The sequence below is a fragment of the Hippopotamus amphibius genome, chromosome 1 (assembly GCF_030028045.1).
Source record: "Hippopotamus amphibius kiboko isolate mHipAmp2 chromosome 1, mHipAmp2.hap2, whole genome shotgun sequence".
NCBI classification, from domain to species: Eukaryota; Metazoa; Chordata; class Mammalia; order Artiodactyla; family Hippopotamidae; genus Hippopotamus; species Hippopotamus amphibius.
The window spans coordinates 74,571,114-74,597,048 of record NC_080186.1 but is presented as its reverse complement, the minus strand read 5'-3'; the positions used below and the strand labels follow the sequence as shown (position 1 = coordinate 74,597,048).

Below are 25,935 nucleotides of genomic sequence, written 5' to 3'. Positions count from 1 at the left end.
TGTCAAGAGTGTGTCAGAAAAGATGCAAAAATAGATATGGAAGAACAGGAAGTCTTTTGATTAGGAATAGTTCAATGTGTGTTGCTTAATTTTCTGTAGCAAAAGGTAAAAATACAAAATGACATGCCTTTCACACAGTGATAGAAACCCACACAGCTTATAATTCAGTACTGCTTTGCTTGTTATTTGGCATTGGAAACTCAAAATTATAGACAGAGTAAGAGACCATCACAGGTGTATATTATATATGAAGTAGTGTGGGAAGGCAAATGTGAAAAAAAAAGAGCAATAAAGAGAAAAACTACAGAGAAACTTCTTGAAACTGAAGAGGAACTTTAAACAAGATAATAGAAATAATTTTGGTAAAGTCAATATGTGACCAAAATGGAAAGACCCAGAGTGAATTTGGTAGGTCAATTTATCCATATATAAAAGAGGATGGGACTAAATCTGAAATGCTATACTTACAAAGTTTTCTCCATTTAAAACTATTCAGAAGTCTAAACCACTGGACCACCAGGGAAGTTGCTGTATAACAAAGGGAGATCAACTTGATGATGGGTGATGCTTTAGAGGGCCAGGACAGGGAGAGCAGGAGGGAGTTGCGGGAGGGAGGGGATATGGGGATATATATATCAATACAGCTGATTCACTTTGGTGTACCTCAAAAGCTGGTACAAGAGTGTAAAGCAATTATATTCCAATAAAGGGCTTAATAAATAAATAAATAAATAAATAAGTAAAACTATCCAGAAATATTTTAGAGATTAAGAACCTGGGCTTTGGACTCAAACAAACCTGGGATTAGATCCTAATGCTGCTAATTGGTTGGGGAGGTATTTTATTTTCTGAAAGCCTCAGTTTCTTCATTAGCAAAACTGGGAAAATAATAGCATCAACTCCTGGGGTTAGACAAATGATAGATAGATAGCTAGATACATACATACATACATACATAGGTAGATACATAGGTAGGTGGGGTACTTGGTGAGATAATGTTTGTGGAGCATCTGGAATAGAAAAAAATCAATAATTGGTATTTATCATTCACCTACCACAGATAAAGGAAAGTTTCCATGTTAATTACACTGGGTAAAGTAGTAAGATTTTGTTCTGGGTGTTGACTCTCCATCAGAAAACCTTGTGGCATGACGTCATTTCTCACTGAAATCCCCAAAGACAGCTTCTAATAAAAAACAATCCTTTGTCCATAGTGGGTGATAGGTTATTGATCCAAACACCCACACCAGCACATTTGTGATAGATTATACAACCACTTCCCCAGAGAATTTCCTTGACTCACAGAATCACATTATGTCATTTACAAGTAAAAGCAACTTTGGAAATTATTTTATTTAAGCTCTCAATTATTATAATAAGCAAATCAAAAGTCCAGAAAAGTTAATTAACTTCTTTTAGGGATATGGGATATTAAATACCTATCCAAAACTAAAACCATGGGATATTAAATTCCTATCCAAAACTAAAACCAAAGACTATATTAGTTAGGATAACATAGATTATGCTATAGTAACAAGTCAAAATGTATAACTGAAGTTTTGTTTTGTGCCCCATGAGTGTTGACAGTGACTACTGCTTTCCAAGAACCTATAGCTAGTAATTAGTCCAACTTTCCACCCAGTGCAGAAATGTCTACCTCTTATTTCTATTATAACAGTCATCCAACCTCTTCATGAACCTTTCTATTATGGGAGAAGTCACTCACTTAAGAAGCAGACCATTGTATTATTGGAAAGTTCTGATTATTAGAAAGTTCTGCAATGTGTTAATGATGTAGATTCATTCACCTATCTATCCATCTAAAACTTGTCTGGGCAGAGTGCTACTGAGATTATTAAGGCATGCCTTCTCTGGACAGGGAATTATACTTCTGGTGTTACTACCTTGACCCTTAAAATATTTTAAAGGAATTCACATAATTTGCCTTAGAGTTCTGTTTTCCAAAACAAGTTTCCAAGTTTCTTAGACCATTTTTCAAGGACATGCTTCCCAGATGCTTCATCATCTTAACAATATTACATCCAGTGTAGAATATTGTCAGTAAACAGAGATGCTAGGAAAAAAAGCACCTCCATATCTACAGTTGCTTCTTCTGGGAAGAAAACAGACATTGGGAAGCCAGGTGCAGGCAAGTGCTATCGAAAAACAGTTGTATGGTGCTCACTTCTCTGTGTTTGGCCACTCATGCAGGGCTGTATAGCTAAGACATTGATCATCCAATATAAAGCAGGCAAGAATTTATCAGACAGGGATGTTTTAGACTGGTGAAAATTTTGTCATGGCTTGAATCCAGTCACTGGCCATGAAATGGAAGAAATCCTCACTGATTCTTAAGAAAATAAATGAGCAACAAACACACACCTGAATCATTTGCCAGCAGCCAGCAGGTAAAATAGAGCTCTAAGTTAATGACCAGCGAATGAGTTCTGACAACTATGTTGGGACTGTTTGTGCTGAGCCTACATATAAAAGGCAAGCAAGCTCTCTGCTCAGAGATGTGGTCCCTACTCTTTCCTCTGCCAGTGCTGCTCTTCCACATGGCCTGCTGCTGCATTTCCTTCAGGTCTTTGCTCAAACATCACCTTACCAGAGAAACATTACCCATTATCTTATATAAAATAACAATGCCCACCACTGCCACTTACTCCCCCCAACAGAACTTTAGGCTTAATTATATCTCTAGAAGATTTCCAGTACAATTCAATCCTGTTGAAGTTAGACACTGCTGACATACTTTATCATTGTTATAAAACATCAGCATGGCTCCCTCTGAAACAATGTATATTATTTTGCAGAGTAAGACCTCTGACAGTGGCCAGAGGTAAGGAAGGACAGGGAGTGTTGGCACATATCTACATAGAATAGAGAAAGTAAAACTCTCTCATTTAATTTTTTTTCTTAATTTTTGATGCTGATTCTTGGGGTTGAAGTGAGGTGAGATTAATGTTTGCGGCTCCTCTATAATCCACTACCTCACACAGTACACTCCACGTTTTTTCTTACTTTCAGACTCCAAGTACTTTATCCATATAAAATAGAGCTTCCACATAATATTTTCTCAAGTTAAGGAATGTGCTCTCTGGCTCTAAAAACAGTCAAAGGTGGGATGTCAAGAAACAAACTTTTACATGCATGATGGTAGAGGGTGGAATAAGTCCTCTAAACTCCCTTTCGAACTTAACTTTTTGTGCTTCACTCACTTGTGATTAATTTTAAATAGATAAAAATGATGAACAATATAAGGAAGTGTTCTAACAAACAGAGCAGTGACTGTAGTTACTGGTTATCATCACAGAAGTACTACAGTAAATGTCAGCTCTGAAGAGAGAGGACCTACCTTTAACACAAGTTCTGACACAAGCTCATCATGTGACTTCAGATTTATCTTACTTAACCCCTTTGAACCTTAGCTTCCTCATCTGCATTAGATGCTAACAAATTTATTTCTGCCCATCTCCTAGGACTGCAGTGAGCACCAAATAATATAAATTACATGAAAGCACTATAAAAACAGCAAAGAGCTAAGAGAAATAGCTTATTTTCATAAGAAAGGGCATATGTTTAATGAAGTAGAGTGGCTTCTTTAATATCAATTTAGACAAATACAGTACTACAATAACAAAAAAATTTTAATTGGTCAACAAATGGCTATGAATTACTATTTAATATGGATTTACAGTTGTGTCAGTTTTTGTTTTTTTATTACAGACCATAAAGATGTATGGTAAAGATGAACATTTATTCAAAATATCTCAGGTTCAAAATCAGTAGGAGCCTGAAGAAATTTACATGAAAAAAAATAAAGGTATAAACCAAGAAAGCTCTGAATTTCTGCACAGAATTCACAGCACAGTGACAGTATGGGCCACACACTGCTGCTCAAAACACCGCCATGTAACCATCACAGCTATTTAAGATTCAAATTCCAAATGCCTCCCAAAATATTATTATACAATGAAGGATGCCTTTAAAAAGAAGGTAGAAGTTCTAATGGAAAAAGGGAAATGGATTCCGGGCAAGCAAAATAAACAAAAAACAAAAAACATATCATGTATCTGCAATTTTATTGATGATTTCTTCTTTTAATTCACTGATGTCTGCTACTTAAAATTTGGGAGGCTGAAGCCCTGTTTTTCTTAGACTTTTAAATAAAATTGTTTGACAGCAAGGGCACTTGCTTATTTTGTGAGAAGTCAAATGACATCAAAGGAGCCAGAGAAGAAATATTTTAGGGGGACAAATTCTGAGTTGCTTTGTTCATAATTATGATTTGTTTATCAAAACTTGAATGATCATTGATTATTTTTTTTTCTAGTCAAGAGGAAACTTTCAAAGTAAAGAAACTGCTTGTATCACTATAGTTGCTGATTAAATAATTGTCATGTATAAAAAATATGAAAAGCTTTGCTCTAGGTTAAACATGGGCTAAATTTGCAAATGTAGAATATAAAAGCTGCCACGTGTTTAATAAAATGGCCTCGTTTTTTTAAAAATTTCACATGAACAGGTAATTCCTTAAGTGTTTTCTTTCAGAAACGTAGAAGTGTCTATAGCCATGGCTTGTTACATAAGTAGCTCCACATATATCTATGCAGGGCTCTCTGAAGATCCAATAAAGGTGGAAAGTTGACCTTTTCCAACTCTCTCGCTCCCTCAAAGATATTCATTGTGTATAGTGTGCATTTATTCTTCGTCCAGTACCAAAGGTATAAAGGTATAGATTTCATCTGAATATGATAAAACCATGTCCAGAATAAAACTGTCACATGAGTGATGCATAAATAATCAAAATTTGACCCTATTTAATCTCTTGCCTGAAGCATCTTTATCCAAGTCTGTTCTTTTATTGCAATTATTTTGGCATTCAAATGCATAGGCTTTTTTTTCTTCAATAAGGAAATAATGTAGGTGGACTCTCTAGAGACACAAAGGAAAGTAAAATAAAGGGCAAATTTGTAAAAAACGTTGTGTATATGTGGAAAATTTTAGATAATTTTTCTTACTCAGATTTCTATTTTTGTTTACAATGTTTTATTGTTGCAAAAGTTTATCGGCAGCTCTTTATTATGTGTGTCAATGAGAAACTGGGACTTCTGCAGTAGCCCAGTCAGTTTTTGAATTATCTTCCAACCGAAGACTTACTCCTCCCATTATTTATTGCTAACCTTTATCCAAATATCAAATCTCACTGAAATTTCAATGAGAATAAAAACTCATGCTGATTTTTACTGCCAATTTTTGGGAAATGGTATAAAAAAACAAATTTCAGGTAAAATATATCCATTGACTTGTTCATTCAGCAAACACTTGAGTATCAGTTATGTGCAGACAACTGTTCTAGGAGCTGGTGATACATTATTGGGCAAGACCAGCAAGTTCCTGTTCTCACAAAACTTACATTGCTGCCAAAAAGGAATGAAAATAATTTTTAAGAGAAAAGGTCAGATAATGGCAAGTATCATGATGAAAATAAAGTGGGGAAATTGCTGAGGAACTACTTTAGGTTGAGAGGACAGTAAATGCCTCTCTAAGGAGTGACCTTTTATATTGAGTTTTGCATGACAGGGAGGAATCAACCATGCAGACCTGAGAAAGAGCATTCCAGACAGAGGAAATACTCTAGGGTAGAAATAAGTGAGGCATGTTCAACGAACAGAAAGAAGGCGGCTATATAATGAGTGAGGAGAAAGCTGTACAAGGTGCAGTAGGAGGTGTAGAGAGACAGTGAAGCTAAATCCTGTAAGTTCAAGGAAGCCAGGAAAGGGCTTAAAATTATATCCTAAGTGAGATAGGGGGTCATTGAAGAATTTTTTTTAATAGTGCTATTAAATGACCTATTTTTTTAAATACCACTCTGGGTGCAGTGTGGGAATACATTGTGGTAAGTCAAGAGTGGAAACAAGGAGATTAGAGGCTACAGTAGTTATTTGGGTGAGATGTTGGTAGTTTCAACTAGACTGGTAGTAGTGAAGAAAAAGAGAAGCATTTCAGATTATGCTCTATAGGTAAAGTTAATAGAGTTTACTAATAGAATGGATTTGGGAGATAAAAGATGAAGGCCTGAAAAGGGATTCAGAGAGTTGCCATTGGTAAATTAGGAAAGTAAGGAGAGAAAGTGTGGTTTGGATATTGGAGGAACCCATGTGCTGTTGTCGTGGAAGCTAAGAACAGATGTTTTAAGAGAAGAGATTGACTTAGATGACAGAAGAGGGACCGTTGTATTTGCTAGTATAGAAGTCATTGGTGACCTTGATAAAATTAGTAGGGTGGAAACCCAGTGAAGTGGATTGAAGAGACAACGGTGGAGACACATATATATATGATATATATCTCTCTTAAGAGGTTTTGCTGTTTTGCTAAGAGAAAAGCAGAGAAATGAGACAAGCTAGAAAGAAGTTTGAGGTCAAAATAAGCTTTTGTTTGTTTTTTAAGATCAATGGCATTAAAGCACATTTGTACGCTAATGAGAATAAATTAGAAGAAAGGGAGGAGAAACTAAATGAAGGAAATTGATGGGATAATTATACGAGCAAAGTCCTGAAGGCAAAAGGACACAGGATTCACAGAATGTAGGAAGGGATAGCCTTTGCGAGGAACCAGGCACATTTCATCCATTTTAATAAGAGAGAAGAAAGAAAATATGGGTACAGATGATAATGGTTGGTAGGATTTAAGGGACATGATGGATATCAAAATTTAATTCAAATGATAGTGGTCTCAATAGGTTAAAGAAATACTGGAATCAGTGAGCCAAGAAGATGGCAAGTGGCAATCCTGCCATGAGCTGAGAGGGTAGGAGATCGGGGTGCATGAAGCTTAGGGTTATAGAGGAATATAATTTACAAAGGAATTAAAGTTCCTAAATGTATAAATTACCTATATGTTGTGAAGTTTTTCTTTGAAGTGGCAGGTAGTTGAGAAACAGACAGCAAAGCCAAGTTCTTCTAAATTCATATTAGCTCACATGCCTGGATTAGTGTATTAGCAGTAGAAAAGGAAAAGAAGACAGATGGAAGAGATAAGAAAAGAGCAGAAGACAAGAAATGAAACATTTATTGAGCATCTACTCTGTGCTAGGCACTTCATATACAGTAGCTCTTTTGTCCTTAGAACAACTCTGATAAAAAAGTTTTGTTATCCTAATTTTTACTCCAAGGACACTGAAGCACAATAGGGTTAAAAGAATTTACCAAAGATTATGCAACTAGAAAATGGCAAAGTCTATAGAATAGAAACTTAGGCTCATGTTACTCCAAATCCCACATCCTTTCCACTTGACTAATCTGAAAGATCTTCCTTCTAGAATTTAGCATTTGTCTAGACTGGAGGATAAACAAGAAGGAGGAATCAGCGATAAGATTTTCATCCTAGAGAACTGGGAAAATGATACTATTGAAATATATATTGGAAGGGGCTATGTGTACAAAAACATGACAAATTCTGTTTGAGATGCAAAATGTGAGCTATCAGCCGAGCATTCTCATAAAGACACCAAAGATACTGAGAAATTGAGCCTCAACAGAGCAGGGCTGCATATACAAACCTATCATTCAACCAGAGATCAGCAACAAGCAACTATGTTTTGTTTGGTCTATTTTAGAAAATGAGCTATAGTCAACTTGTAAAATATTAACTTTTACAAAAAAGCCCTGATTCTTGGCCTCCATTAAAAAAAAAATAAAGGAAGATCTGGTGGTGTCCATATGCTCAATTGGTAACAGTTAGGTGGACTTAGTATCTCGTATCACTGGGCTCTTTTGATGGAGCAGATCTAGTTTGCAGATCCCACCCAGGGTGCCCCCAACAATGAAGTTACCCATCTAGCTCCTATAGGAAATTGAGTTTGCAACCTAATATGTATATTCATTAATTTCTTCATGAAAAATATTTACTACGTGCCAGATACTTTTGCTAGTCACTGGGAAAATAATGATTGAATGGATTTATGTACTCTTTAGCAAGAAAGATAGACATTGAACAAGTAATTGTGTTGAGTATACTGTATGCTGTCTATTTTGATGGGTGGGGAAACAATGGGTGTTTTGGAAACATTCAGTGGAGTTCCCCCTAAGGAATATCGTTGCAACTTAGACAAAGATAAGTACGAAACTGAAAGTTAAGTATTGCTTAAATACACAGTGCAAAAGAGACAATGGGAGATATGAGGCTCAAGAAATTATAAAGGGTTTCCATACTAAGATATGGAATTTGAATTTTATACTGAAATATATGGAAATTCATTTAAAGTTTTATCTGGGTAGCAGCAAGATCAGATATGTATTTTAGAAAGATAGATCTAGCTGCACTAAAAATCTAAATAAAAGGTTAAGTCCAGAGGCAAGGAGACCAGTTAGGCAGAGCTTGTAAGAATCTCTGACAGGTGATGATGGCCTGGACCAGGGTAGTGACACTGAAGATTACACAAAAGACACAGATTGGAGAGGATTTGGGGAGGCAAAATTTACTGGATTTGGTCATCTGTTTGATATCTTGATTTCTGGGTAAGAAGCAAAATGAGTCACAGGTGACTCCTAGGTTTCTACGAGGTTGTGGGAGTGAACCAAAAGAAGGAAGGTATGAGATCCAGGAAACCAGAGCTCAATTCAGTGGAGTAGCAAATGAGTATCCATGGAAGCCATGAGTGCATTACATGACGGAGCTATCTGCCTATACTGGGTGCAGGGGTGAGGTCCTCCAGAATAAAATGTGGACCTAGTTAAATCTAATGTGCTTTATTTAGCACTTTGAAATATAACTGTTGGCCATTTGACAGAGCTGTTTGAGCATCCAGAAATAATTAAAGATATATGCATAGAAAACCAAGCAAATAAAAAGTGGAGAAACTTCAGGGGGAAAAAAAAAATTTTATGAGTAAAAAACAAACACAATATGCAAACAAACATTATTGATTTAACCAAAAATTCAGATATAAGTATATTGGGAAGATGAGGAAAAAGAAAGAGAATGATGGTGATTGTGGTGATGCAAAGTGATATGACTTTTCAGTTGCAATATATGAAATAAATAGGCAATATCTACAATTGATAAACAAGAAGTAAAAATGCACATGTATTCTCTAGAAATATAGATGAAAATACACAAAGCAGTAGCTTAAAAAGTTTAAAGCAACTACCTTTAGAAGAGGGATGATAAGATGCAAATGAGAAAGCAATGAATTGATATAATGCTTTTATAAAAATGAAAACTAATTTCAAAAAAGAAAGAAAAAAGAGAATTGAGCTGGAATAGAAGAAGCACCAGGGATTAACCTTTTGGTAGCACTAACCAAATCTGACCATATTATGGTACTTTCTTTAGAAAATGATCCATAAGACATGTTGATAAATGTGAATGTCCGATGCTCAAGTAAATTATAAGGTATCATTTGAGCAAATTAAAAGACATGAAAATGAAAATATACATTTATAAAGGAGGGTTAATATCTGCTATCTATTCTTTCAATAGTTCTTGTAAAAGTTAACATTATTACATGTTTTACTGTCATTCATTTCCCAGCTCTGTCCTTAGCATACGAAGTGTTTCTAAATCAGAGAGTGCATTCTACTTACTCACTTCCAGAATGAAATCAGCCTTTAGGAAACTGATGGAGGATTACTTCTCTAGAGTATTTTTTGTGTTCTTTTCTTTCTAAAGTTGCTTCATTTCTATGTGTTTGGTTTTCTACACATTTATCCTCTAAATTTCTAGAGAAATAATTTCTCTAGAGTATTTATGAGGTTTAGAACAATTTCATGATCCAGTTCTTGACCAGGGACTCTTGGGAAGTCAGGCTATTCTCAACTTGTTATAGAAACATGGGATTATGTCAGTGTGATTATGATGAGGTTGACCTTCCATAAAACTGACCTATGTAAAATCAACGTGTGAACATTTGCTTCCAAAAATTAGTACAAATATGTTAGTATCTACTATAGCATACACATAGTACATTTTTCTAGATGGACAATTAAAAGATTTCTAAGAGAGAAACGTGAGTCTGTTATGGAAACAAACACAAAATTCATCTGAATTATGAAGACAAAACATCGTGTTGGCAGTATTCTGTTGTCAGAGGTGCTGAGGTAGAAGGTGAAGAGGCCCTTGACTAGACTCCATAGGTAGTGGACAGCTCCTCAGGTGCTGAGTCGTGATGGGGAAGAAGAGAAGCAAAGGATACAAATAATGTAAGCTCACAGGTTTTGCCTGCTGGATGGTATTATTTAACTTTAAAGGTCAGCTCCAAAATTTCACTAGAACCTCTAATTGCTGAGGTGAAGAGCAATTAGAAGTGAAATTTTTGGTGTATCAGAAAGCTATAGAGGTATAGAATCAGGCAGATTTGAATTTGAATTTGAGTTTGGGGAAGGTTTTCAATCTTAGTTTCTCCCCCATCTAGGAACACCATCTATCTTGTCAGATTGTTTTACCTACATCTTATTTTTGTCAACCACTGACCATGTGGTAATTTTACTTCATGGTTATAGATTAAATAACACAACGTACGTGAAGTGTGAGTATGGGGCTTGGCAAAACAAAAAACCTTCAACAAATGGTGGCATTTTTATGAGCTGCAATACCATAAAATACACCACAAAGTTGACTTTCTTCTATAAAATGAGAAATGACAGTACCACTTTGCAGAAAGGAAGTTATTTCTTTTCTAAATTAACAGTGGTACAAAAAGATAAAATCTTTTGAAGATATCTATTCTTTCAAAATTTATGTGAAAATTAATTTTAACATAATCCTAGAGACGTTATCCTTTCTATACAAAGAAATGGATTGCTGTTTCTGTAATGAACCCAAAACAGCAATAAATGATAGTCTCTCCCCCCTCCCCCCGATGCGAGCGCCTTTTAGCTGCTTCTTGATTTCCCAGTCACAATGTAGCCTTGCAGTTGATTTTTCATTTTGGTATGTGTGTATACGTGTGTGTGCTATTTGATTGCCTAGTGAGTTGTTTTCTGCTTTTTTTAAATTTTAAGGGGATGATAAAGGTTTGTTCTCTTTTTTTTGAGATGGCAAAAAAAGGTTAATTGTGTTGAATTTAACTCCCATGGCTCTCAACTCTCGCTTTTCTGTGCATCAGTGGCCTTTCATAGGAATAAAGGTTCTCTTTCTTTGTTCTAAATCATTAAGAATTGACTACATAAAAGCTTGCAACATACGTTCACCACATGAATTTACTGATTAACATCAATGATGGCTGCTTCTTCATCGCCAGTGCAACACTGCCACCAGCCTGCAGAGAAACCAGCCTGGAGCAGGACCAAGGCCAGCAGGGCAGAGCATGGGGAGAGGCTGACAGAAGTGGGAACTCTGTTTAGAAAAATAGTCACAGAAACCGAGGAGGTGAAGGCTTCTAAGGAGAGAGTGATGACATTGTCAAATGGAATAGGGAGGCCAAGTAAGGCAAAAACTGTAATAATAATCCATTAAACAGGGTAATAAAGTTTCATTTGTGACTTTTACAATAAAATCTTTGGGGAGAGGAGGAGGGAGCTTCTTGATCTTCCTATTTTCTCTAGGTTATCAGCCTCATTCATCCTCATGTTTTCAGCCACCACAATGAAGATTCACAAATCTCTTGTGCCACTTCAACCCTACCCCTCAGGCTCTAGATTTGTGTGTGCTTTCTGGGCTTACTTGGATATTCACACACAGTAAGCCTGATTTCCCCCTTGAAACCTGTCTCCTGTCCTATAGTCTCTGTCTCAGTTGGTGACTATCTATTCAGTCCCAGTGCCAGGACCCTGTCATTCCTCTTCCTACTTACCTTCCATATCACATCAATGGCCAACTCCTGTCAATTTTATTGCCTAAATATTTCTTGAATCTAATCTCTTGACCCCATGAACAGAGCCTTTGTCAGGCCTTCATCATCTCTCAAAGGACTAATGAAACAGTCTTCTTATTGATATGTCTTAAACCTGATTTTCTTTTTCCCAATTTATTCTTCACGCAGCCAACAGTGGTAGATCTAAACGTAAATATGACCTGGCTACCACCAAGGTTAAACCTGTTCCCTGTCTCCTCTCTGACAGGGGAAACCCATGCAACTGAGCATATAATGCTCATAGGAGGCCTCCCATGGTCCACTACAGCTTGCCTCTCCAGTTTCTTACTTCTGCTCTCACAGGAAGTGTTCCTGAAACACAAGGCTCTTCCTTGCCTCTAAGCTCATCCTGTTTCCTCTGCCTCTTACGCTACTTCAAGATTCACGTCAGTTGTCACCTTCTCCTATAATCTTCATTCTTCACTCACTGGCATGGCTATTGAACTCTCCTCTTTGCCTACATATTACATGTGTACAATTCTACAGTTACACTCACCAAACCTGTTTTAGTTATTCATTCAGTACATATTTGCTGAATACCTACTTTATTCTGGGGAAATAGGATTGAAGAAGGAAGACACTAAAATATGGGACTATGTCTATTGTTTTGGCAGGAAACACAATGTTTGGTTCAAAGTTAGGATCTGACTGAATATTTGTTGCATGAAGAATTATGATTTTGCAAAAGTGGATTGTAGAAATATGTCCACAAGATTATATACAACAACAGTAGAGAGACAAGTAATCCTGTTCTGCTGGAGAGTCAAGGAAGTCTGCTTGTCAGAAGCACATTGTTAAAGATAAGATTAGGACACAATCTAGTTGGGATTTTTAAATGATAAATTGAGCCTTAGAGAAAATGTATGGAACCTGCTCAATAGCCTGTGACCTGTTAGGCATGAAATCAGAATTCAAATCTAGGTCTGTTTGCTTCCAAAGTTTATAACCTTTCCATTATGACTATAAGTGTAAAAGAGACTCCAGCGGTATACCATGAGCCATCTTCTCTCTGGTTTACTGACCTAGGCAGAGCTAGTCAGCACAGGTTAGGTTTTTAGTACCTAGAACTGATAAAGGCACAGACATTAAAAAATTTATGTATATATATATGTATACACACACCAGCTTATACTAATATCCATAAGTGTATATATATATATCAGCTTATATTAATATGAAAATCTAAATTAATGCCATTCAACCCAGTTGTTCACACACCACATTGATTACTCTCTATAGACAAAGCCAATACTTTTATAAATGTTAATTAACCAAAACTTTTTACCAACTAGCAGCTATTAAAAAAGCAACAACAACAAAAAATTCCAAAGGCACGTGCACACACACACACTTAAGTACTGTAAAGATATCAGGAATTTGCCCCAAATGCCTAGCAACCATTAATCTAGGTCAAAATTAATAACATTTAAAGTGGTGCTTTTATATCCAGCTTTTCACTTTTCCTGTTTCTTTCTTGGTGTTATTAGCTTGCACCGTCAAGTAAAGTAATCATGAATATGTAAGTTAAAGAATATTTTCATTTAAAATTTTTTAAATTTTTAGTAGAATGGGTATGGCAAGGTGCTATGTCTTATATGTTCAAATAGGCAGCTATTATTCCAATACAACAGATATATTCTCTTCCTTCTAAGACACTGACAAATGCTAAAATAAACTTGCTGTTCCAAAGGGAGAAATGATTCAACAACACCATTGGGCAAATTGTTGCTGAAAAGATCTCTATTTTAAAAACAGCACCAATAATATTTATTGTTTTCTCGGATAAAATGCCTGAGTATTTATTGTAGTTGCCATCTTTCCACAGGGAAGAAAAGATCTTTTCTCTGCAACTCATCCAATATTGCTCAAATGCACTAGAAGGGATTATAAGTGTTCCCTTCCCCTACAGCCTCAATCTTATTTGACGCTACCAGCATTTGTCCAGCCCCATACCTCCCACACCAGTCCGCAGCTCCACTACTACTGGAGACCTTAAAGTGCTGTGGGACCACAAAACCCTCCCTCTTTGACTGCCCATGTATTACTGGCACCAAGTCTTAATGATTTCTCCTCCCAAAGTGTCTTACTCTTCTTGACATTGCCTTAACTAATACTCTCATTATTTTTCACCTAGATAATTCCTAATTGTCCTTCTGCCCGCTTCTGGTCATAGGTGCCAGTTTCTCAGAAACAAACATCTGAGTCAGTCCCTTTCCTGCTCATGAACCTCTAAGGGGTAGGTGGTAATGTGAGGGAGCAGTGTAGAATCGTCGAAAAGGCACACAAATCTAAGCATCCAAATTCTCTAGGTTAAGGGCAAAGTCTAGGAATGTTTCTCTTGGAATAAAATGCACTTTGCAAAGCCCTATCTCTGTTGTGGTAGGTATCTAGTATTTACTACATAGCATTTTATTTTTATGTGTATTTATAACCACTAGTTGACTCTATTCTTGAGGAAGGGGATACTTTATGCTTCTTCTTTGGGTCCTGGTGCTGTGTCTGTCACTGAGTAAATGTTCAAGAGGTGCTCATTGAATATAAGCAGTCAGGAAGGAAGGGAAATGGGAAGGATAAAAAGGAAGAAGAAAGGAAGAAAAGGAAGGCAAGAGGGACGGGAGGAAAGAAGGAAAGAGGAGGGAGGGAGGAAGTACAGAAAGAAAGAAATGAATGAATGTCATAATCAGAAGCCTACAATTTCACCAAGTGTATATGTTAAAGCCATTTTTATTCTATTATTTTTGAGTTGACTCTTTTCTAACTAAAGATAATTATTAACACTTGTATTAAACTAAAGAATTTTAAAACATTTTATTGTAATGTGCACAAAATAATTATTTCTTTGAAACAGCTTTCAAATGAATTTGGAAATGCTGTAGCCTGAACACTTTTAAAGGGGTTCAAAGGAAGAACATCTAAGAAACCAGCCATTCAGTAACGCCAACTCATTAGACAATTAGTTCTTTTCCCTGGTGGAATCCGCTTGTGCCAACATAGAGCATCATTAACACTCTCACTGAGTATTTATGATCTTACATGAAACTTCTCAGGAAAAGGGTTTATCTTTTTATAATTCATAAGCAACTATACTTTTTAAATCTGTAGTGAAAAAAATAAACACCTTATCTTATTTTTTCTAAGGAACTATGTTCTGAGATCTAGTCATTCACATTCATGATATCATCATTGGGTCCTTAATATTCTAAGCCTGAGTATAAAGGCATTACCAATCCAAATGCTAATCCAAATTATAATACTTTGTATTTATGTAACACTTCGGGGTTAGCAAAGTGCTATAATATATACTCAGATTTACTCTCATTTAGGCCCTTGCTGTCAAAAGATAGTCAGTGAATCCAAGTCTTCTTCCCTTACCCCTGTAGGACCATTATGATGGGCTAAAGGTTCCCCCGTCTCATTCACTTTCCCCTCCCAGACAGCCATCAACTGTTGTCAGTCATCACTATTGTCTTTCCCAAGCACGGATCTGATGGTACAGAGGGAACAATGCACTGCGCTAGAAATCGCTTTGTACCAGAAGAACTGAGTTTGAATGCTGGTTCTGGCACTTCCTATCTATATGACCTTGTAAAAGTTAACTTCCTGAGTTTTCTCATCTGCAAAGTAAGGATAATAGTAACTTCCTTGCAGCATTGTTGTAAGAAGTAGATTATATACTTTAAAATCTAGGTTAGTGCCTTGCACTTATATAATAGGCACTCAAGAAATGACATTATCTTATTATTTGCCACTCACCTGCCTAAGAATTTTCATGAAAGAACAACTATTTACTGAGAAAGTGCAATGTGTCAGACATTGCATTATACACTGCAGATGCTGCAGAAACTGAAGAAGCTTACGACCTAGTAATCCCAAAACAGGGGCATCTAGGCTTCAATAGAGATAAATACAGAAGGTTATGAAAGTACAAAAATGGAGCATGTAAACCATTATTAAGCTGTAACCTGAAAGATGAGAGGGCTTGAGTTTGTAGAAGAGGGCAGAGGGGAGGTGGGATAGGGTGGGGTGGAAGACTTCAGCTGGAGACCTGGCGTTTACAAAGGCAAGGCAGAGCATGGTAGATATAGAAACTGGCAGCTGCTCGGTGTGGCTGGAGATGTGGTCATGCAAGACAGTAGGAGCGAAGGTGTGAGAAAGAGACAAAACACAGGGGAATGACAAGATGACACTCTGGAGAGGAAAGGGCATTGAAATCCATATTAAGAAACTTGGACTTAGTCCTGAAGAGAGGAGAGAGCCACTGAAAAAGTATCAGCAGGAGATGGACCTGATCACATTTGGTTTTTTGGAAACAACATGGCATGGCCTATCACAGAGGTCCTTAACCTGGTCCATAGAGCCATGCATGGGCTTCCAGGGATTTGCAGGCTCCTTGTAATTGGCTGCAAATGTATATGTTTGGGTGCGTGTGTGTTTCTGGAGAGAGTATCAGTAGGTTGACTCAAAAATGATTAAAAATCACCCTCTGAACGCCTCCAGTGGGACAAAGCCCTGGCTCTTCTACCCTTTCACGTTCTGGCTAAAATCTGCATTTTCTATCCCCCTCCGTAAAGCTTGGAATACGGCCGCTTTTAATTTTTTGCCATTCCTAACATACCTCTGGTCCTTTCCTCGTATTACAGCTTGCTGAACTTCCCTGCTCTTCCCAATCTACCTCTACTTTCCCACCCTGCCTTCTGCTAACAGAACTTCTCCCTCTTAAAGCCTGGATAGACTGTTTTCTTCCTTCTCCAGGAATTCTCTATATTCCTTCCCCATTCTTCTCTAGCACAAGCACAAATTAGAGTCATAGAGCCCTGATGACCCAGCTGGAATGAGAGGTAGACAACTAGAACAGTGGACTAGAAATAGAAAGTCCAGAGACTGACCCTTACTCATGTGGAAATCCAACAGAATTTGTCTTGCAAATCAGTGGGAAAAAAATGACCTATTTTTAAAATGGAACAACTGGTCATCTATAAAGAGAAAAGAATGGATCCTTGCTTTACATCATTCTCAAAAATAAATTCCAAATGAGTCAAATCAAAGCATTAAAACTTTTAGGAGGGAAAAAAATAGGAGACCATCTGCACACATTAAAACTGAGGGATAAATTTGACTATTGTAAAATGTCTTTTTATCAAAAACTACCATAAAAAGAATGGAATGATGAGGCATATATTGAGCGAACTGTCAAAAAATTCATATTCAGAATATGTGATGAATTCTTTCAAATGAATAAAACACAAGAAGGTGTTCAATTTTTTTAGTAATAGATAAAATGTGTTACCATCTTACATGTCACAGATTGGAAAAAATAGTCTGAAAATATCAAATTTTGGAAATAAAATGAAGAAATAAGAATTCTTATCCCTGTTGATGGAACTTTAAATTGGTACAGTCACATTAGGGAAAAAAATTCTGTTACTTAGTAAACTTGAACATATGGCTGCCTCCTAAGAGAAATGTTTGTATCAATATATGTGCACTTTGTAGATGTATATAAGAACATTCTTAGCAGCCTTGTTCAAAAAAAATGGAAATAACTAGAAAATCTATGAACAGTGGAATATATGAGAAAATTGTGTTATATGACGCATAAAGCAGTAAAGGTGAATGAAGAAATTATATATATCAACATGAAATAATGTTAAAACACAGCATTGAATGAAAAAGTCAAGATACAGAAGAAAGCATACCCTATTATTCCATTTATATAAAGATTAACAGACAAATCTAAACAGTATATATGTTTAGGATTGCAAGACCTGTGATAAAAGGTGAGAGAATGAGAAACTGGTCGTTTTTTGTGGATCGGGTAGGTGACAAAGGGACATGATTGGGAGGAAAATAAAGCAGCTTGCTTAAACTGAATTGAGGAATATGGCTCTTCGTTTTATCATCATTAGTTTTTTAAAAAATATGCATTATATACAATCTTTTGTATGTATATTTCACAGTAAAAAAATTTAAAAAATAAAAACTGTCATAAGATACATGCAATAACCCAGAAAAGACGTGGTTCCTCTGTGTGAGGAGCTCCTAGTCTGGGGCTTGTTCTGGAATCTCTAGCTTTCCTGCTTCATAGACCATTGTGAGTCGTGAGGGCCTCTTCTCTTTATTGCTGCTTCCCTTCTACATTCTGTTAGTATTTTTTCTGTCTTCTTAAGGTGCATGCTTAACTCATTCATTTTCACCTGATTATCCTTTCTAATGTAAGCATTTCAGGCTATAATTGACTCCCAATTACTCTAGCTATATCTTGGCACTTTAGACAGGTAATATTTTGTTATTATTTGCTTATATTTTATAATTTCCAGGGTGATTTATTCTCTGACCCAGGAGTTATTAAATTTAGTGTTATATATATATCCAAATATATATTAAATTTAGTGTTATTAAATCATCAAATTTGGTGTGTTTTATATATTTTTATATATATATATATATACACATATATATATATACCTCCAAATACACAAGCTTCTAAAGCTATCTTTTGGTGAATAATTTATAACAATTGCATTATGGTCCAAGAGTTTGTTCTTTTTATTACTATTTCTTTGAAGTTTGTTGAGGCTTCCTTTATGTCTAGTACATGGTTAATTGCAAGTTTTTCACACATGCTTTTTAAAAAATTCTATAGGAGTTAAGTTTAGTGTTATATATGTGTCCGCTAGGACAAGCTAGTGGCCATCTTCTATACCTTTTCTTTTATTTTAATCTGTTTTTAATTAATTATTGAGAGATATGTATTAAAATTCCTGTTATGATGGTAGATTTGTAATATCTCCTTGTAGATATCTCAGATTTTTCTTTAACTATTTTAAAGCTATGATACTAGGTGCATACAAGTTTAGAATTATATAGTCCTGGTGAGCTGAAGTGTTTATTAACATAAGGTTACTCTCTCTCTAGTAATGCATTTTGCTTTAAACCAGTATTGCTGCATAAGCTTTATTTTGGTTAATTTTGCCAGTTTTATCAAGTTTTGGGTGTATCGCTGATAATAGGATATAACTTGATTACATTTAATTTTAGTTCACTCTGATAGTCTTTTTTTAATTGGAGAGATTAATCCATATTTATTAATGGCAGCTATTGATATATTTGTTTTAATTTATCCCATTCTTTTCTTTATATTTATCTGTCATTTCTTCTAAGTATTTGCTTATTTTCCATTATATGTATTAAAGATCTTTTTCTTCTCTCTCTCATTCCATTTATTTTATTTCTACTCACTAGGAAATCATACACCTTATTTATATTTCTTTAATTGTTATCCTAGAAATTTTAGTGTACATATTTAACTTTAAAGTTAATTAGTATCTTTACCCTCCTCCAAAACCATGCAAAAATCTAAGAATGTTTTTAATTTGATTCCCTTTTTCCTGATATATAGGCCTCTGTTGTTCAGAATTATAGTTCTACGTTGATTTTCTCCAGCTTTATTGAGATATTATTGACATGCAATATATGTAAGTTTAAGGTGTTTAATGTGATGATTAGATACATGTATATATTGCAAAGTGATTACCACAATAAGGTAGTAAGGTACCAATAGGGTACCACATCTCAATCCCTTCACATAATTACAGTTTGTGTGTGTGTGCTGATACCATTTAAGATCTACTTTCTTAAAACATTTCAAGTATATAATACAGTGTTAATAATTATTGTCACTATGCTGTGCATTAGCTCCCAAGACCTTATTTATCTTATAGCTGGGAATTTGTGCCCTTTAACCAACATCTTCCCTCTTTTCCCACCATCCAGCTTCTGACAACCACCATTCTACTCTCTATTCCTAGAAGTTCAGCTTTTTTAGATTCCACATAAAAGTGAGATCATACAGTAAATATGTGTCTTTCTCTGTCTGACTTATTTCACTTAGCAAAATGCCTTCAAGTTCCATCCATTTTGCCACAAAAGACATGATTTTTATCTTTTTTATGGCTGAATAATATTCCATTTAACTGTATATATAGTTGACTCTTGAATAAAATGAAGGTTAAGGGTGCAAACCCCCAGACAGTTGTAAATCTGTATATAGTCTTCCCTTGGAATCTGTGTGGGATTGGTTTCAGGACCTGCCATGGATACCAAAATCTGTGGATACTTAAGTCTGATAGTTAGCTCTCCAGATCCATGGTTCCACATCTGAGGATTCAACCAATCATGGATTGTGTAGGGTGTGTAGATATAGATAGATATATGTATAAATCTCACATCTTTATCCATTCATCTATTTATGGTTGTTTCCATGTCTTGTCTGCAGTGAACGTGGGGTGCAGATATGTCTTTGAGATACTGTTTATATTTCTTTTGAATATATACCCAGAAGTGGGATTACTGTATCATATAGTCATTCTATTTTTAATATTTTGAGAAACCTCCATGTTGCTTTTCATGGTGGCTATGCCAATTTACATTCCCACCAATAAGGTACACAGCTTCCCTTTTCTCCACATCCTTGCCAACTCGTTGTTTTTTGTCTTTTTGATGATAGCAGGTGTGAGTTCTCACCTTGTGGTTTTGACTTGCATTTCCCTGATGACTGGTGATGACAAGTGTCTTTTCATGTACCTATTGGTCCTCTGTATGTCTTCTTTGGAAAAGTGTATATTCAAATACTTTGCATATTTTTAATTAGATTTTTGTTTACTGTTGAGTTGTATGAGTTTCGTGTGTGTTTTGGATATTAACCCCTTTTCAGATAAATGGTTCATGGGTATTTTCTCCCTTTCCATAGGTTGCTTTTTTATTTTTGCTGATTGCTTCTTTTGCTCTGCACAAACCTTTTTAGTTTGATGTAGTCCTACTTGTTTTTTTTTTTCTTTTGTTGCCTTTGCTTTTGGTGTCATGTACAGAAAATCTTTGCCAAGACCAATGTCAAGGAGATTTTCCCCTATGTTTTCTTCTGGGAATTCTACAGTTTCAAGTCTTATATTTAAGTCTTTAATCCACTTTGAGTTATTTTTTGTGAGTGGTATAAGATAGGGGTCCAATGTAATTCTGCTGCTTGTGGTTATCCAGTTTTCCCAACACCATTTATTGAAGAGACTATCCTTTCCCCATTGCATCTTTTTGGCTCCCTTGTCAAATATTTGTCAACCATACATGAGTGGCTTTATTTCTGGGCTCTCAATTCTGTTCCATTGATCTATATATCTATTTTTATGCCACTACCATACTGCTTTCTGTTTTGACCTACATTGATTTTTTTATTCCCATAATTAAACATTTTGTTTTTGTTTTATTCTTTCTATCTCTTTTTCTCCCGATCTTCTGTTTTCTTCCTTCCTCTTTCCCTCCCTCCCTCTGTCTCTCTTTTTCCCTTCCTTCCTTCCCTCCCTTCTTTCTCCCTTCTGCTTCCTTCCTTCCTGTTTCTTTCTTTCTTTACCTTTCTTTCCTTCTTTCTTTTTCTTTCTTTCTTTCTTTTTCTTCCTTCCTTCCTTTCTTTTTCTTCCTTCCTTTCTTTCTTTCTTTTTCTCTTTCTTTCTTTCTTTCTTTCTTTTCTTCTCACTTTACTCAGAGCCAAAATTGAGAAAGTCACGCATGTATTCACCACTGACTCCTTTTGCAAGACCCAGTTTGTTTTTTTTTAATTCACTCACTGAGAGTGTCACCCTTAGGAGAATCCAACTGTGTATGGAGTGGTCTGTAAGCTAGTCTCTGACCTCTGTTCAGTCCTCAAGCAGTCTTCTATCCTTCCACTTGCAAACAAAACAAAACAAAACCCTCAGCCTTCAGCCACCAGAAACCAACAGACACCACTAGAGCAGAAGCTAAATATAGACCCACTTAACTCTGTGTATTAGCATTTTCTTATTATTCTAGAATTTGAGAAATTCCAGTATTTTACAGCCAAAGCTAAGATACACATTAAAGGAATGTGTGTGTGTGTGTGTGTGTGTGTGTGTGATTTTGCTGCACTAAAAAGTTTTCCTTTAAATATGTAGTCCACCATACTGCTGAAAACAGAAATTGATGGGTATCTTTTTATGTTCTTACCCTCAGTGCTGAACCATACTGCATGATAGGTATTCAATAAATATATTTTAAATGCATGTAGATGTGATGGACTCAGAGAATTCACTCCACGACCCAAATAACCTCATGCTGTCAGGCAAATATTTAAAACTAGTTTGAGTTACGCAGTCTTTGAATTTGGAGCATCTTTAGATGCTACAATTACAACATTATGCTTCCTTAACCTTCATCTGGCTAATTTGTGTTGGCTCTTAAGTGATCCATTTTTTTGTTACCTCCTCCAGAAATACTTTCATGTGCCAACCTCATCAACATAACTTTAGGCAGATATTCTACCAGAGTGGTTTCATTACATCTGATATTTATCTTGGCGTAGTCTTTTCCCACAGTATTTAATATCTAAATATTACATTGTAAACTAAGTTACTGAGCTGAGTTGCTGTGTCATTCATTTTGTGTGCCTTGTACTTAGCATAGTGTAGAGTTTGCAGCAGACATCAATTAATGATTTTCCATAAATTAATGAATAACATTTTTTAAAATATGCATTTTTGGTCCCAAATATGTTTTATTTTCAACACTCTGGCATTTCTCCTTTGCATCAGCTCTCTTAGAAAACACCTAACCATTACTTTTTGGAGTCAGTAATTTAAATTGCATACTCTTCTCAAACCAATTTCTGTCAGAGTTAAATTGCTTCCTTCAGCCCAAGAAAAAGAATACTTTAGTACACAAATATTTTAAGACTCAAAAGAATTTTTTTGAAATGTGAAATATCATTAGTAAATGAAAGGCAGGATAACCATAATCACTGTCTTACTTTAATTAGCTATTAATTATAGTTGCTGTTTTATACTATATTGAAGAATTACAACTATTTCATGATCATTCTTTACCTCATTTTCATTCAAAGCTTGAATATTGAAAGAATCATTAAAATGCTTTCTTAATTTCTTTGCCACTTTATAGACATCATGACTCATATTCAAGAGTTCACTGTTTTGTTTATGAAATTGAGATTCCACTGAAATTGTTTATTTATCTGAAACTTCCTAACCAGTGAAGTAACGCTCTCAGCTGGAGCTTAGCACTCTCCTCATTTTCCCTTTACTTATCTAAGTGTACTTTCAAAGTTATTTATTCAACATACACCATGTACAAGACACTGTGCTATTCACTTTGATATATACGAAGGTGAAGCAGGTTGACACCAAGATGAATCAGACATGACTCTTGCCTTCAAAGACCTAATCATCTAGAAAATTAAGAAATAGACTATTGGGGGGAAGTCAAGGAAGGGAGGGAATACGGGGATATGTGTATAAAAACAGATGATTGAACTTGTGTACCCCCCAAAAAATAATAAATAAATTAAAAAAAAAAGAAATAGACTATTATATAGGTATACTTCTGTTTCTTCATTAACATATAAATATTAGCAATGGCTAACAGTTATCAAGCTCTTACTATGTGCCAAACACAGTTTTACATTTTTACAAGTAATTCATTTCATTAAATCCAAGGCCGTTGATTATAAGACACCCTATTACCATTATTGTAGTACCATTAAGAAAAAAACACTGCTTAAAAAATATAACCATCTTGATTGGAAGATGAATCCCAAATATCAAAGATGTTAATATGTGAAAAAGTACAAGAGTTAGAACTGACATATATTAACTCATTTAATCCTCTCAATAATCCTTCAAGTTAGGTAATGTTATTGTCCGCATTTTATGATGAGGAAATTGATAGAGTTCGGAGATGTTATGTAACTTTCCTAAGATCACACAGCTAGTAACTAAATAAGTGGGGATTGAATCTACATAAGTCTGATTCCAAAATGCCATGCCCTTAGCCTCTCTGCCATAGGGATCTTAGATTCTTTTATGTAGTAGGGTGTTCAGGAGCTCCCAAATCTTTTGTTCTTGATGTGGCTTCATTTAAAATTGAAGAAGAATATGGGGACCTCTGTTCATTCTTAGGATAAGCTGAGAATTAGTTGGGATGATGAAACTGGAATTTACAGACCAAAAACACTATTTTGAAAATAAGTTGTCCGAGTTTTGCACAAAATGGTTATAATAATCAGGCTAAGGAGTAGTTAATACATCTTACCAATACCAGTCAAGAGACATTGATTTTTTTTTTTAATCTATGCATCTATAACTAACCACACTGCATGTAGTGCAATGGTCCTAACAGAATGATAGAGACTGGACAAAAATTTAAATTAACTTTGGCCATGAGTGTAGACATTTTTTTTTTCTATTTTTTAAGGGAAAATTAGTAGTTTGTGAAAACTCTCCATCAGAGTTCTTTTTTAGATTTTATAAAAAGAAGTAGCAACACTTCTATGGAGAATATTGAAATCCTAGCACTACATGAAGTATTGCAAATAATCTTTGTTAGGAGCCAAAAATGACTAACCAAAAGCAGGAAACTATATATTTTATCTTGAGTAATAACCAGCACAATCTACTTTTTAAAAAAGCTAATGAGTTAAGAAATAACAACCATGTACTACGTTGTTATTGCCTGTAAACTATGAATTACTTTTAAGAACAAGCAGTAGTTAAATGTCCTGTGGGCCAACTGAATAGTCATGGATACCAGAGACTTCATCTGTGGAAACTCAGCAAAACAAAATTGGAAATGTCTAACAGAAAAGATCTCATTAAGATAATTCTTCCAGAAATGAATCAAAAATTCTGTTCCAGCTGTTCAAATCTTGCATAGTCAAGATGAGATGGACATAGATAAAATGTCTAACCATACTGTTTCCAGAAACATGATACTGGAAACAGCTACATAAAAATAACCATATCACTACAGTGTTTGTTAAAAATAAAGATTTTAATTTTCATCCCAGACCCACCATATCAGTACTTCTTTGGGTGAAGCCCAAGGACCCATATTTTAATCAAGCATCTCCACCCATCAGTGATTAAAACCATGCTGGATTTGAGAACCATTGCATTAACACTTGACTCTTTCCCATCTAGTACTTTTGGATTGGTGGCAGAAGTAGACGAATCACTAGTGGTTATTTTTCACCAAATATCAGAGATGAAATGTTTGATTTGGTAGATATTTACGAAGCAGTGTGGGGGGACACAAAAGAAATGTGAGCTCATATATTCAACTGTATTGCAGTTCTTGCAGGTCAGGTAAACAACTGTTCGACATAACTAAATGGAAGTAATTTGTGGTTGTGGAGAAAGAGAATTGAGGTAATCCTGGTAGCTGTGGGAATACAAAGGAAGGGGTTACTCCAGAAATTATTTCAAAGAAAAAAGATCAGTTGTCTCGGTGGCAAAGTGAACATTAATGTTAAACAGAAGAGGGAAAAGCAGAATACCTTGGGTGGTGAATGTGGGTAGCAGAGAGTAGGGAGGCACTAACATGGGTATGGAATGTGAAAACAATTCTGAATACATCGAGGATGGGTGTGGAAGAAGGTGAGATTTTTGTAGTTAGCCCTTTTACTACCACATTTGTAAAGATGGTGAGCTGAATTTTGTTACTAAGTTTATATATAATTGGATTTAACCAAATTGAGATCTAATTATTATTCTCTTTTTACAGCAATTGTTCAACTGTCAAGCTCTAAGAAAACTAAGTATTCCTGACAATGACCTTTCAAATCTGCCAACCACTATTGCTAGTTTAGTTAACCTTAAAGAACTCGACATCAGTAAAAATGGTAAGATTTTCATTTCATCTCTAAATAACTTGAATTTTTAATGGAAAATATGCTTTAATGTTTCCACTTAGCAAATGACATAGCACTTTTTCTTTGATTTTGTTGCAACTCTTGCTTGATTTTGTTGAAAAGCTAAATCCTGACTTACGAATCAAAGACAGAAAACTTCTCTCCCCTCCTCTTACTAATGTCCCTGACTCATTCAGGCCTTATGTGCCTCTGCATTCAGATATGTGGTTTAATCTTTTCTAGACTATTTTACCGACTTTACACTGCTGATTTTCCTCATTCTCAAAGTAAAATTTTTCCCAACACTTGCTCAATGAGGGCTGCCCATTAACCCTTCTTGGAATTGAACTCCCAATTTCCCATACTCTCCTCC

General features: G+C 35.5%; 1 protein-coding gene across 2 annotated transcripts in view; it reads left to right on the top strand.

Moving 5' to 3' along the window:
- Positions 1-25,935, top strand: part of LRRC7 (leucine rich repeat containing 7) — a 371,481-nt gene that overhangs the window by 71,438 nt on the left and 274,108 nt on the right. For both annotated transcript variants that reach the window (XM_057744562.1, XM_057744552.1), the window contains exon 3: positions 25,436-25,553. In XM_057744562.1, coding sequence (XP_057600545.1) covers positions 25,436-25,553 — 118 coding nt within the window. The remainder of the gene's footprint in view (positions 1-25,435; positions 25,554-25,935) is intronic.